Here is a 15018-nt window from a genome sequence, read left to right on the forward strand (position 1 = left end):
TCTGACCTTAGGCAAAGGGTTAGGCCCTTAGCAGTGTTTTATATAGCACTATAGACAAACTAATAAGATCTCCACTTCATAAATACTGCTTTCTAACACTGCGAGTGTTACTTTTACCAAAATTCAATTTGTCAATTTTTTTTACCTTAATTTCCAAATTGTTTTTACCTGCCTTTTTTTCAAGGTGCAGTTCTCTCAAATAAAATTGAGCTTTTTCTTCATTGTTAATTGTAGGTGTAAATAGTAGTAACTGAACAGCTGATTTGTATTGAACTTTAAATCAAATGCAGGAACAAAAATGTTGATACAAATTGATGACAAAGCTGAATGTGGGCTGTGAAAGCTTACCCATATGCATATCTTCTTTTAGTAGAGCTCATTCATGTCCAAAAATTTACCAGGTCTTTACAATTTCAGAATAATAATAGAAAGGGAAAAAAGTGGTTCATGTAATCTGCCTTTCTCATTTTTAATTGCATGTCATTTAATGCTAATTACTTGGATTTCATTCAAAGCTCCTTTTGACAAGCAAAAGGTGACAGTAAATCTAAGAATTTGGGTAAGTAAAGAATTATGGAAAACTGTTGGATGGGTGCTGGTGTCTAGTTTGTAATGTCCTTCATCCCCATGGACCTTCATCCTCAAAGTGTTTGGAGTTGGAGCACATAGCATGTCCTGCTAAGAGTGTAATACAGATATTGTATAGTCACTTTGTTCTTGAAATACTGTCCCTAAACGAGATTTGCAGTGAAAAATGTTGATATATAGCAGTACACTACAATGTACCAAACAATATTCATTTAAAACTATCCTGTAGTGAGACTTACTGAACTTTCTTAAAAGATTTGAACTTTCCAGTCACCATGAAATTGTTCTGGGCAGCTGGCCAGTTCCTAAATAAACTGTGTGTACATCAGTAGCAAAGCTTTTAATTTTGAACATGATTAATCTCAGCCTGTTATGAAAATTGTCAACTAAAATGAAAGAGTTAGAGCATTGCAGTAAATTTTTCATAATCATTTAATTTCATTGAAATATTTACAGAGCGTTTAAGTGAATTTCACAAACACTTGCCTCATAGGCCATATAAAAACTGCGTCTTTCACACTTTACATTTTGCATCTTACTGATTCTTCTTCCATGATCAGAATTAAATGAATAGAGAACAAACCAAAAAGTTAGGAAGGATAGGTCTTGACCTTTGGTTATGGTAAACTCTGCTTCTCGTTTGCCATGTTCTCATGAAAGTGTCAGTGTCTTATAAAATTCAATGACTGTTAAATTTTAACTTTTGGTTTGCTTTGCCAAGAATGTTACTTTTGAGCATGTTTCTGTCTCTAAATGCAAATTGTTGATATTAAGAGACATTCACCTTAGCCCTTTGAACTGTTCAAGTGATCTTCTTCCTATTGCCAGATCCCAGAGTGCTTCCACATTCCAGGCTGTCTCATTATGGACTCCTACCTGAGTCCATGAGACCTCTGCATGTGCAGACACTTCTCACATCCTGCTTCTGTAGAAGGGGATGTAGGTTGGAGGGCAGGCGTAGCACCACCCTACATTTACCTGAAGATCTGCAGTGCGTTGTGGCATGTCTCTTCTGGTGAGAGACTGTGGGAATGCAGCTCTTCTATTCAGGTCCTGCTGCTTGTCTCGCTCCAGTGCTTTAATACTTTTTCAGCTACTCCAGTCACTGCTATCAAAGAAGTTGCAGTATGCACTTTGAAAGAACTCACTACTTCTACCCGGACCACACTTGCAGTGATTAATATCTGGCTGACTATAGTACTGCAACATTTTAAGATAAAAAAATTAAGAGCCACCATTTGCTACCTTATTCTCCTCTTCAGGTTCTACATAACACTGTGCATACTACGTGGCTCAAGTACTGTAACATAGCATATTTAAAAAAAAAAATTAAATGCCAACACTTTAATTTCTGAAACACAATGAGAGAGCTTTAGTCGCTGGCAGAGGTGGGATGTTTATGAGTAGTTTCATGTTGTGGCTTTGTTGACCTGGTGGGACCAGTTCGGTTATATGGGAGATGCCAGTTTCCTGCTGGGAAGGCTGCTATCTCCAGCAGGGCAGTGATTGCTTTTCTGACCATCCCAGCACAATTGTCTGACCACAGCCAGGTTGCATCTTCTTTAAAGAGCTAACCCTGTTCCTTTTTCTCATTAATCGTTACCTGCTGTCTCTTTTATTCTCCCTGCCTCTTCCCCAATCTTCCAGTTTCACCACCGTTCATGCCACTATGTGTATTTAGGACAACCACTTACAGTTTCTCTTCAGTTTTAAGGGCCCAGATCTTAGTTATGCTAAAGTTGGTTTTAGCAATCACTTTTTTTTTTGTAAGGAAGCCTTGAAGTCACAAATAAATATGCAGCTGAAGCTGCATTAAGTAGCATGGATGAGATCATACCATGTAAGACCTGGGCTGCACCATGGGAGAGAATTGGTACAATGAAGTGATTGCTGCTGCCACCACATTTACAGTGTGTGTGGTTCAGAGGGTTTTGCTTCAGAAGTGATTCAATCTCACGCTGGACTACATGTCCCATCGCACATGGGATCTGAAGCCACCCTGGGGACCAGTCATTGGTTCTGATCCTTACATCAGTCTCAGTGACTGGAGTGCATTTGTGTGTAACCGAGGTGGAGCTTGGAGTTTTTCCTCCAAGAAGAATCCGTTTTGCTTACTAATCCAGCTACTAAACTAAACCAGCAAAGAGCAAGTGGTGATGTTTAGTGGATTCACTTCAAACTGCTCCAAACCAAATGGAGACATGGCACAATGCCTTTCTGGGAGAAAAAAAACCCACAAATATGCTCTCTTCACCAAAAAGTGTGTCTTTCTCACAGCTATCTTTTGTATTGATCTAAGACAATTATGTGAACAGATGAGGGAGAGTTTGGATTTCAGGGACCAGTATCTGAATGTGTTATTCAAGCTACTATTGGAATACCAAATTAAGATTTCCTCTCTGCCACTCCTCACCATTTCTGTACTATTTGGGTCCTTCTGATCTAGGTTCAGAGCAGACAGTTGTACTGTATGTATTGTGCCATTAAATCTGCCCCTGTAAACTCAAGCGCCATGGAAATAGTGAAAATAGACATAAATTCCGTCTACGGCTTTACAGGAACTGTTCTAGCAGCCACAAGAGAATTTAGCCAGGCCAGGCTGACAGAATGTTGGTGAACGGCTCCCCGTAGATTCTTTGGAGCTGGAGATTGCAGGCCACGCAGAGTAAATCAGACCAGTATGCATTTCCTTGCCAACAGTAATAATAAAAATAAATAAGAAAATTGAAAGTCACAGATAAAATGTCCTGGTATTTTATTTTGGCTTTAGCTATTACTAGAAACATTCTGCACCATCGTTGCCGCATTTCAGCATAATCTTGTACCTTTAAAAATATAGTGTTTGTTATGCGGTAAAGAAAGTTGAAATGTAAAGATTTTAAGCAGCACTACAAAATAGGATGTATTTCATGTGGAGCAACAATTACACCCTAAGTGCATAGAGAAGAACTCAGTGAAGCTAAATGCCTTGTGCTCCCCAATATGTAATATTATCACAGCATGGGTAATTTGAGATGTTCTGTAGAACTGCGCTGACTTTAGGTTATTTTAAAGTCTGTCTTGAATCATTCTACTGTTTAGACAAGGGATACTGCTGTCCCTTTTCTTCCCTTTTGAAATATACATTTTCCTGCTTCCGAGGTCTCCCTGATCTGTTCTGCACTGAGACTTCAGACACCATTGCAATCTATCATACGCTGTTTATTCTGTATAGACTGACTTCTGCAAGCAGGCATTCACAGCTGTAAGAGACATCATCCATGCCAAAATCTGCATATTTATGCAATGATTTCTTATTAAAAAGCAAACCAGCAGAAACTGGAAACCATTCTTCCCTCTAAAAATTACCCCTTCCCAAAGCTTTTCTACAGTACAATGGTGCAGAAGAGCCCTGTTAGATTACCCAATTCATTTCCGTGTCAGTGAGGGATTTCTTTCTGCAGTACTCTGGCGTTTCAAAGGTTCTGTCTAGTCTGAATTTGAAATGATGAGCCACGTCCCTCCAGAGACCTCTCTGAACACTCAGAGATTTCCCTGTAAGGATAGCAATCTTTATTCTCAGCCTAAGAATTCCCTTTCTTAATTTCATCCTCTCATTCCTGTATTTGGGGTATATTTGTTTTCAAATATTTCTTACATAAATTTATATCATCTCCTCTCTCCTTACTTTGTTATCAGTTATGGTAAATGTACTGTAAATTTTGGGCCCCTTTAGTCTTTCTCTCCTTTTTTCTCCCTTGCCCCAGTTGGTTTATTTAGCTCTCCCCTGGTTTTCATGGGTCTCTTCTGCACTATTTTGGCTTGTCAGTGTGAGACTGATAAAATGCTATTTAGAAGTAAATTCATACCCAAGTGTGGTCTCTTCAAAGCAGCACAGAGAGCAGCTGTGGACTTATGTACTATTTTCTAGAACTATATAGTGTGTAACGAACAGAGATCGGTTGTGAGCATAGCCTTTGGCTAGTAATGTAATTGGTGCCCAAATTGGCCTTTTGATGTTGTATTGAAGTACAAGTTCTTGTTTCATTTCTGCTCTTATTCTGGCTCTAGAATTTTTTCGGTGTTATTTCCTGCCCCTATTTCTAAATCTGTCCTTTTCCTTGTTCGCTGTGGTATTTGCAACTCTTCACATTTTAATATCAAATTAATTTCATTAATGTCATAATTTCTTCCCTTTAAGGTTCATTAATGAAGCAAATAAATAGGACTAGACATAGTACAGATTTATGCAATATTCTCCTTCTGTTCTGACTTAGCACTTTAACATTAATCATTAGTCTTTGTAGCTCTCCGAACAGTTTTCAGTCCATATGACAACTTATATCCAACCAAATATGAATTGATATTCAGTTTAAGCTGTACTACGGCTGAAAGTGGTGGTGATGCTGATAGCATGACAGTGCAGCAGAGCAGTTGTTCTTCTAAAGCATGCTGTGGGAGCGTGCGTTTCACTAGGCAGTGCAAATAAGAGTTAAAGCTCCATTCGACGTCCTGGGCAATTCCCCCTGGCAAAAATCTCTAGCTGGTATCTATCAGCAGTATCCCCTGCAGGTGCTGGTGGTGAAAATCTGTTTTAAAATGTGAGCTTCTAAGCCTGTGCTCACAAGCAGGTGGGAGAAAGAGAATTGAAATAATCTCAGTTAGATGTATGCTTATTGAAATAGTGTACAATACACATACCATTTAAAATAAATGTAAAAATGAATTTCACTGATTCTTTTTGGCTTGGTGTTCTGTTGCAATGACATAACTGAATTGCTACATAAGGTAATCAGAATTCAGGAATTGTACCTCCATATCATATCTTTTTTATCTAATAGCATTAGAAGTAGCTATCATCTGTCAACATAGATGTATCTACCTTTTCTGTGCTGAGATGTGCAACATTCTGTGGACTGTCTCTTTGTGGATACTTATAAATGCAGCATTTGTTACATGATTTGCTGCAGCTCAGTATCAGAACTGCTGAAATAGATTAATTCTTTTGAGTCCTTTGTTATTACTTATAATACTCACCTAAATGTAATTTTCCTATTATTTTCATGTTCTGAAAGTTGAATTTGTTTAAAATTGCTCCGTTTTAAAATGCTATGTTCTATTTGAACATCAAAGAGGTGTCAATGTATACAGAAAGATGTGCCTAATAAGATCATTGATACTTATTTGCTTGATAAAGTGTTAGAGATCTGTGAAGAAAACATAGAAATAAGCATATTGAATAGGACACTGATATGCTTCATATTTTAAAATTAAATTATTAGCAATCCTCCCATTTTATGACTTTCAATTAAAGGCACGGTATTGTTAGGTATTTGTCAGCTTCTAGCACAAGCAGACCAATAAACTCCTGAGTATCAGATTTGCCCTCCATAGTTCTTTGCTGCCATCTTCTGTTTCTTTAAATGATTGCTGTTATTATTTGGATTCTGAAAAACAAGACTGGGATATTACAGAACAATATTTCCCTTTCTATCATTTTTTTTCATTTCCTTGTTTTCAGCTAAAGCAAAGTGAAGCAAACGCAGATACAAAGGAGAAGCTTCCATTGCGTTTACGCATCTTTGAAAAATTTCCGAACAGGCCACAAATGGTGAAAATCTCCAAGCTTCCTTCAGATTTCACAGTTCCAAAAATAAGGTATTTAAATATTTCCATTGCTAGCATGCTATAAACTTGTCTGGTGTCACATAGCACCCAAAACATATAGCTGTTTCGCTTGTGGTTTAGGCAGATAGTTCAGAAAATCAGAAGGGAAACAGAGTTAACATTGGCACTGAAAGGAGGTGACATTTTTATTTTACATCATTTTTACTTTAAAAAAAAAAAAGCCAAATCCTAGTATTCCTTGTAATGTGTTCATGAAAACAACCAGGTTGACTGGAACTGACACAAGTACAATATGACTGAAACGTTCTCAATTCCCGTTTGGATTTTAGGTTCTTGACTGACACAGACAACTAGCAGTCTAACCAGTTCTCATGTAGCTTTTAAAATAAGAGATCAATTGGCAGCAAACCATTAGAGGGAATAACACAGGCCATCCAATAACACTTAAGCTGTTATGACCTTGTCCCCTCTTTGGATTTGCATAGTTGCCACTTTCCTGTAAAACTCACTTGAAAAAAGGATCAGACCCTCAGTTGACTACTAGATCATCAGTTACAGTACAATTATTCTTAGCATGGTCCCAAAAAAAAGCTTACAGAAATCCAAGGGCTGCTCTGTCTAGCACATACAGGCTCCTAAGTCTGCTGAAACAGCACAGGCTGGCCAGACAGGTCCTCTGGCCATGCCCATTCCAGTATTTACTCTGAAAACAGGGCAACTCTACTAAACTTAAAATACAGCAAGATAAATGTACATTTGTTGTAAACAGAAACGCTTCTACGTTTTAAACAAAGCATATGTGAGGCAGGGAATTGCTGAAGTGCCTTAGTATTGACATTCAAAGCAGTTATATGAACAGATGTTGTTTGAAATCTTGAAGAAATAATTTCTTGCAGAGAGTATGTTTCCTTTGGATTATATCAGCATTTGATTTACACTGGAGTAACAATTCCCTGTTTAATGAACTCAAAAGAGCTGAAAACTGCAAAAGGCACTTCAAATATTTAGCACTTTAGCTAGTAAATAAATAAATAAAATAATAATTATTAAAAATAATAAAATTATTTTCTTCAAAGCTACATGCAGGCCACCCATCTCTCAATTCAGTTACGGATTTCTTTAATAAATGAATTTAAGTTTTACCAGTTGTTTCGTCTCTCTGTCCGTTTATACATCTATAGCCCAGTACAACTTTTTCTTGGAGTTTATCCATCTCAGCACTAATCCATTGTGACACATCATAAAGAAAACCCAATATCAACTCTTCCTGGGTTTTTAATCCATCAATATCTTCTGTTTGTTCACAAGGGAAAGTTTTATGAAGCAGTTTATTGATCGCCAGCAACAAGATACCAGCTGTTTGCTGCGAAGGCTTCCTTCAGCCTCTTCTTCCTCCTGTGACCATTCTAAAAGATCAGCAATTGAAGAAAACAAATATATTGATCAAAAGGTAAATCAAGAGTATAAGGCCTTATATGTCTTTCCTTTGGTATTGAGAGGAAAGACTTCAGATTATTCAGTTTGTCAAACTACGTAAAAGTGAGCACGAGCTAGTACGACTGAACACAGGCTAAAAGGCTATGCTTAATTTAGCCTAAAACAAACATCACTGTAGGTCCTCATTTGGTTTAATTTTTCGGTCTCCCTTTACTTCAAAATTCAGGATTTGATACGTAAGTTTGTTCAATGCATCCATTTTACAAAGCCTTTTTTTTTTTTAAAGTATTCTTACTGTTAATCACTGAGAAGCTAGTGGAAAACTGAAGTTTGTGACTATCACACTGGATTTTTGAGAGTCTTGATACTGTTACAATGTTGAAAAAGTACTTCTCTGAGTCATGGTCTCTCTGTAATCACTGAAGATGAGTAAAAATTTAAGAATTATTCTGATTATTTAGAGGACATTAGCCTCTCTGTAGGCTTTGGAATTGCTAGAAAACAGATGCTGAACACATATATTTGAAACCTATTGTGTTAAATGCTGCTAGTCACCCAGTAGGACTGGCAAGGATGTTTGGATTTGAAAAATATCAGTACTGCTTGGAATGACAATGATGATGCTGCAACATAAGTAAACGTGCAACTTCTGGCACCTTACAAAACCACAGAGTCAGAAAAAGTCTTCATGTGCATCATGGAAGATACTGGTTTCCCAGATTTCTACTGGCCTCTACACTGATATCACTTCTTGATCACTGGTAATATTATGTAACTTATTAGTGACATTTTAACAGACAAAGGAAAAGTCCTTACAGTATACATTACAGTGTTCAAATCCTGTTTGAATATTGACATCAGGGGTTTGTAAATACATTTTAAGTCACAGAATCACAGACAAGAAAAAGAAAGAGAGCTGCTGTAGCTACACAGTGTAACTCTGGCTTTCCTAGGGTGTGATTTGCGACTATAACTCAGGACAGTATTCGTACAGGCAGGAAGCAGAGTTGGGGAAAACAGTATTCTTCTGGTAATGAATGAAAAGAGACAAGTTGCAAACTACTGTTAATTTCCATCCCTATTTCAGTGCAAGAACACATTCCTCTAGCCAATGTATTCTATGGCATTAGTAAGCCAAAGCTGAACAGCGTGGCCTGAGAGGGAGGTCTGTGGTAAAGTATTATTTGTCAGACAGGGAAGGTCATAGGAAGGAATCAAGCCTAAATGGATGTCATCTACTCTAACAAGCATAGCAGAAAAATTGGATAAGTTATTAAACGACAAGCCTAGGGGTCAGTAGAACTGTGCCGAATATTGCTAATGATGAGCCTCAAACACTGTGCCAGGGAAATCAGAGTACATTTCTGCCATGTAATGAAGAGGTGAACGGAGACCTTAAACTTGTCCCAGCCACACAGATAAGGCCACAGTCTGCAATGCAGAGTTGTGCAATGATTCAGTAGATTTGTTTACATTAATATAGATTAAGCATAGTAAATTGCAGTCTCAATTCCTTCTGCCTGCTGTTCACAAAAGTGACCCTTTATTGTGTTTGAAGATAGATGAACACGTGGCACAGTTTATTCAACGAGATCTTGCAATATGAAAACAGAATGCGGCATTCTTTTCAAATTTTCACTTCCCTCGAAGAGCAAATATGCGTGATCTAACTTCATTTTTGAATTGAAATAAGTGTTTGCAAATTGGTTTTGCACTATTCGACCTACTTTAAGCATATACTTTTGGATTCTTGTACCTCAACGGTAGACTCAATGATAAGTAATATTTCTGATAAATGTAGCTTAAAACAAGGTATTTACACATTCCTGTTAAGAGGCAGAAAGCACTAGGACGGATTTTGTGAAAGTAATTGCTCTGGCTTTCTATAGTTACAGTTGCTAAGGCAACCTACTTTTGTATGAACCAATCTTCTTAAAATGTCTTATCCTTAAAACAAGCTTGGAGTGACTGGTTGCACTTATATACAAACCTTGCATGCATACTTTACTTTTCTTTGCAAAAAAAGAAACTTGACCAAACATTTTACCGATCCTAGTGCCTAGTAGAATGCATTCCCGCTGCCCCTGATAGCAGTGTGATGGCTTCAGAAACTTCTCACATCGTTATTGAATTGCAGTTGATTAAAAAAATAGGGTGGAATAAAAAGGTGAGATTCTACTGGCAGATTTAACTCTGTCCTTCCTTTGTGGTGCCTGAACTGTGGCTAGCTCCTCTGTTTTCTCCTGGACTTGTATCAGTATTTTTGCTTTCCACACCTGCTGAAGTGATAGGAAGTACTTAATGCATACATTTCCTTATTTCCACATCAGCAATTATTTTTTTCTTTCTCTAAAAATCTGCCACTATATGTATATAGTGTTGGTTTTGTGTTCAGAATCAATCTGACTCATAATTTGTAATTATCAATAAAGCAAATCGGGTTTTTTTCTCTTATATAATGGGTTTAGTAAGTCTTTTCAGTATTACAATTACCCACTTCCTTGAAAACATATTTGAAGCTGTAAAAGGGGAGTAGATTTTCATTGCATTCTTCCTTTTTTAAAGTATTTTACCTTCTCAAAATAGTTGAAAAATTTATTTATTCATATATATTACCATAATCATGACAACAATTGAAATTATTTTCATCTATGCCAAATCAAAGAACAATGTTGGAAAACAGACTTCTCTGCTATTCTCCTTTTTTTCCAGTCAAGTCTGTGAGCTTCAGAAGTTTTTCCAACTTTTTCAAATGTCTAACCTGTTATCAAAGTAATAAACTAACCAAACACTAATATAAAAAAAAAATACCTTTAGATACCTAAATACCCTTTGCCTTGTAGACATCTCCTAAGAGTTCTCTCACAGTGTGTGTGGTTTGAGTGGGTGTGTGGGGACAGACTGTGCTGTGTTCATTCTTCTATATCCAACACCAGCAGCACCTGGGCTATCTCAGTTTCGGATGCTCAATGCTTAGTATGATGCTTTGCTTGAGTTTTTAATTATGATCTGTGACTTTGTGTGCAAGATGGATTCTCTGGGATTCTCTGAACTTAACACTGCTGGAAGTGCAGGATGGTCATTCTTTGCTCTCTGCTTGAGGTCCTGCTGAGCAAATTTTCTTGAACCCATTGATCTTGCCACAGACCTCCTCCACTGCATGCTGAGCTATTCCAGCCTGATGTGGTCTGCAGGCTATGAGTTGAAGAGCTCTGTGTCTGATTAGAGAAACCAGGACTGTCAAGGTTGGTGAGGGTACCCCTGTTGTAGTAGAAAGTATTGTGAAGATGCTTTCTGGTGAAAGAAGGAAGACTGCTCAGAAAAAGTGCAAGTATAAGGAGACAGTGCCATTATAAAATTAATGGGAAACGTATCTGCAGAAAGGGTTAAAAAATGAAAATAGGAAATTATGGTATTAAATGAGCATTGTAGATGTGAGAGAAGGGGAGACAGAAGGAGAGAAGTTAGAGATAGAGACGGAAGTGTTCTTTTATATTTCCACATTTGTATGAAAATTATTCACAGTATGCTGGGAATTTCCTTGGCTAACCAATATTTCAGTAAATTCTTGGACAAGAGAACTGAATGAAATATGGAAAGATATATTTTTTGTGTGAGTGGATGGATAAGGAGAAAGGAAGTTGGTGGAAAATAAGGACATCTCACTGTGGTGGCTCTCACAAGAGCCTGAGGGATAGTCACAGCGAGTTTTAGGGGACAAAAAATTAAACAAGCAGTTTTACAAGAAATCAGATGTCCAGGAAAATACAGCTGAGTTGGCTGTATAGCATTGGCCTTGGCTTTTTAACTTCAAGACTATAATCACAGAAGCACAGAAACACCTCAGAGTGCTTTCCGAAGAGACATACAACTTCTAGCAAGCCCTGCAGAAAATTGTTGTGAGCAGGACACTCCTGAATCCATTACTTGTCTTTGGCCATTGCTGTTAAAGTAAAATTCAAAACAGACACGCTCGTGAGATGAACTTTTAAAATGCCTATGGCCCAATATGTACAGCTACCCATGTGCATATTTAAGGCAGTGGCACAACAGGAATGAATTAGAAAATAAAGCAAAAGAGCATTTAATACATCCATGTATTTTATAGTTCGGACTTTGAGCATCTCCCATTTAATTGAAGGAATATAAACAAGCCAGCCCTCTTATTTCTGCATTTGGAACATTAATTGGATAGTAACAAACATATTTTCTCTTTTCTGTCCTTTTTATCATCCTGTTTCTTTTCTGTTTCCTTTCACTTGTATAAGTTTTGCTTTTAGCTCTGCAAGCAGTGAAGTTAGTAGCCATTCCTTTTTCCTGTGGGAGCAAGATCCACCATTAAGGTCTAGCTCCTGTGAAAGCTTGACCTCCCACACCATATGCCTCTCCCATTGATTTCCTAGTCACAGCACAATGTACCTGTATGACGGGAGGCCATGGTCAGAAAGTGAGAGCCCATCTCACAGGTAGCCAGAGCCATTACCGTGAAGAACTATGAATATTAAGCAGCAAAGCTCACGCTGAATTCTGCATTCTTTGGGGAGTCAGTGCACATAATAGAGCACCGAGGTGATATGTTCATGATGACCTGTGTTGCCTTGCAGGTAGGCTGCTGAGCTTTACATTCGCTTTTTTTTTTATGCTGTTTGGCTTCATTCCCAGATGTGGTCCTGCTGATAACCATTAAAGTTAGATGGGATGGAACACAAACATCAGCCCAATTATATACCTCATCCTGGAAGGGTCTGAGTACTTCCATGGAGACCAGCTCCCTCTGATTTATGTTGAAATCATTCTCTCTTGACACCTCAGAAAAAGTTTATGATTTTATCTGTTTATAATTTCACACACAAATTCAACACACAAGATTGCCCACAACTTTTAAGGCATATTTGGTTAACATCATAGATACTCCATTTGTGAGCTGCTGAGACATGCCACCTCTTCTCGATAAATTGGTGTTGTTTAATCTGGCAATTTGTTCCAGCATGTCTTTTTCTGATCTGTGCTCAGCTTCTTTCATTAACTGTTCTGTTTCTTGCAAAAAGAACCACATATATTCTGAGAGTATTCTGAAAGGACTTTTCCTTGCAGAAAGTATTTGTGTTGTAAAACCTGAAATAGCCTTTCAGCTTTTCTAAGGCACAGCTTTTAGTATTGAAGACAGCATGTCCCAAGATATCTTGCAGAGAATCATCAGGCATGAAGACGTACTCATAAACTTTATTTGTAGTTTTTCCTTCTTAGGAAAGAACCAAGGGTAGAACATTTATTCATAAATTGTGATTTCCAGAATATCTGCTTCTTATTGTAATAAACTTCTGTCCCAAATTAATCAATCTCTTCTGAACTTTATTTTGGGCATTCTACTGTGCAAAGCAGAATATTGGCACAAAAAGTATAATAGCATTCTGTTGTGTTCCTGATTATTCTTTTCTCTAAGTAATTTGAAAGAATAATTTTATCACATTAATTTTGAATATAGCAGAAACTAATAAAGTGTAATTGCACATGAGTTCCAAGTAGAAAAGATTATTCATTTTAAACACTAACAAACACTACATTTTTTCTGAAGCAATACTTGCAGAACTTTGTGCATATGTATCAACAAAAATCAGCCTTTATCTTGGTCTTCCTTTACTGTGTATCTGAGTAGAATTCTGTCCTACAATTTCAGTTTCGATCTACTACTTGTTAATTAAACACAGCCAAGTGCTTCAGTCTTACCTATTTATGTCATTCACAGGATATTGCCAAAATCTATCTAGCTGTAACATTCAGGAAAGTCATTAAAACAATCTAGCTGCTGGATTGAGAATGGCTTATGAATCCAGCATTTTCTTGCTCATTGTAATCTTGATTCTCAAAGAATATTATTTTTGTCCCATGTCTGTTCTTATCAGATCTTTCTAATGAAGTTAATGTAAGTAAATACAGTGATGTATTTCAGATTTTCTGAGTACTAGTCAGTTCTCTTTATCTATGTTACATTTTTAAAAGATTTTGTTTATTTTCAGATAAAATGGATATGTAACTATGTCCCTATGTCTAACTAATCAATTTATAGAAAAAGACACTTTCTCATTAAGTATTTTACCATACGCATTTCAGCTGATAATGTTAATTTTTGTGACCATATTTACCTTCAGAGCAGAGAAGACAGAACTGCAGTAGTAACAAGATTCTTGTTATGGTCTGCCTCTGGCTTCTGATGATTTTTAATTGCTTTGCCACTCTTGTCTTTACATAGTATGTTCAAAATTCTGCCTGGAAAAGACCAACTTTCAATTACATTCTGAGAGAAAAGAAGCTGAGGACTGGATACTTTGCCATTTTCAAAATGCTGTAATTCAGCACTTCTCTCTGACATTAGCTTTCTACTTCATCCGTTCTGTGCTAAAATACTTAGCACAAATCAAAATATTGGTACAAAGGCTGTGAAGATGCATTTAAAACCAGGGCACTCTTCACACTCTTCCTGTTTCTTCATCAAACAAAATTCTGACATGGCAACATTTTTAGGGCTGCTGTATTTTAACAGAAAAGAGCATGCGGTAGTTTGCAGTGAAGGGAGAGGCAATGAGGGGCTGGGTTATGGGAAAGCCCTTCTGTTTGAGCCTTGTATTTTCCCTTTCCCTACTTCTACTGAGGAATCCAGGTCTCCTTCTTCAAGCCCTTCAGTCTCCCTCACTCACTCGCAGGACTCATTCACAAAAACTGGTTAAATACAGTTGTGATCATTTTGTTCTAGTGAAGGGAATTATATGCGTGTGCTTGTACACCCGGGAGTAATGTTCTTCCTTGTTTCCCCAACCCAAGTTACTTCCCATTTGAAACTCCCAGTCTATATCAGTCTTCTTCCTTTCCTAGTCCTGCCAAGCCTGGCAGTCCCATCTTCCCTAGAGCCTCCAGATCCCCAACTTAAGGTGTGGAGTGGAACCTTCTCCTCCATCGCTGTGCACCCCGCAGAATGTATTACAAACCCACATCAGCTTGACCAGGAGTCCTCATTTCCACCCTGCTCCGGGCTGCCATGAGTAATTTACCCAGTGCTCTTCACTAGTTTTCCCGAGATCTCCCTGGGTCCTTCATGAAGTAAAGAAAGAAAACAAAAGAAAACAAACCTATCCAAGGTTGCACTTGCCAAAATGATCAGAGGGATGGACCACCTGTCCTGTGAGAACAGACTGAGACAGCCGGGATTGTGCAGCTTGGAGAAGAGAAGGCTCCAGGAAAATCTTACTGCAGCCTTTCAGTACTTAAAGGGGGCCTAAAAGAAAGATGGGGAGAAACTTTTTAGTAGGGCCTGTTGCAACACGATGAGGGGTAACGGTTTTAAGCTAGAGGAGGGGTAGATTCAGACTAGAAATAAGGAAGAAATTTTTT

General features: G+C 37.7%; 1 protein-coding gene across 1 annotated transcript in view; it reads left to right on the forward strand.

The window, feature by feature from the left end:
• NALCN (sodium leak channel, non-selective) overlaps positions 1-15018 on the forward strand; it is a 238139-nt gene that overhangs the window by 169965 nt on the left and 53156 nt on the right. The window contains exons 16-17 of the mRNA XM_086741316.1: positions 6089-6225; positions 7504-7645. Coding sequence (XP_086597442.1) covers positions 6089-6225; positions 7504-7645 — 279 coding nt within the window. The remainder of the gene's footprint in view (positions 1-6088; positions 6226-7503; positions 7646-15018) is intronic.

This window comes from Chlamydotis macqueenii, chromosome 1 (genome assembly GCF_036417535.1).
Source record: "Chlamydotis macqueenii isolate bChlMac1 chromosome 1, bChlMac1.mat, whole genome shotgun sequence".
NCBI lineage: Eukaryota > Metazoa > Chordata > Aves > Otidiformes > Otididae > Chlamydotis > Chlamydotis macqueenii.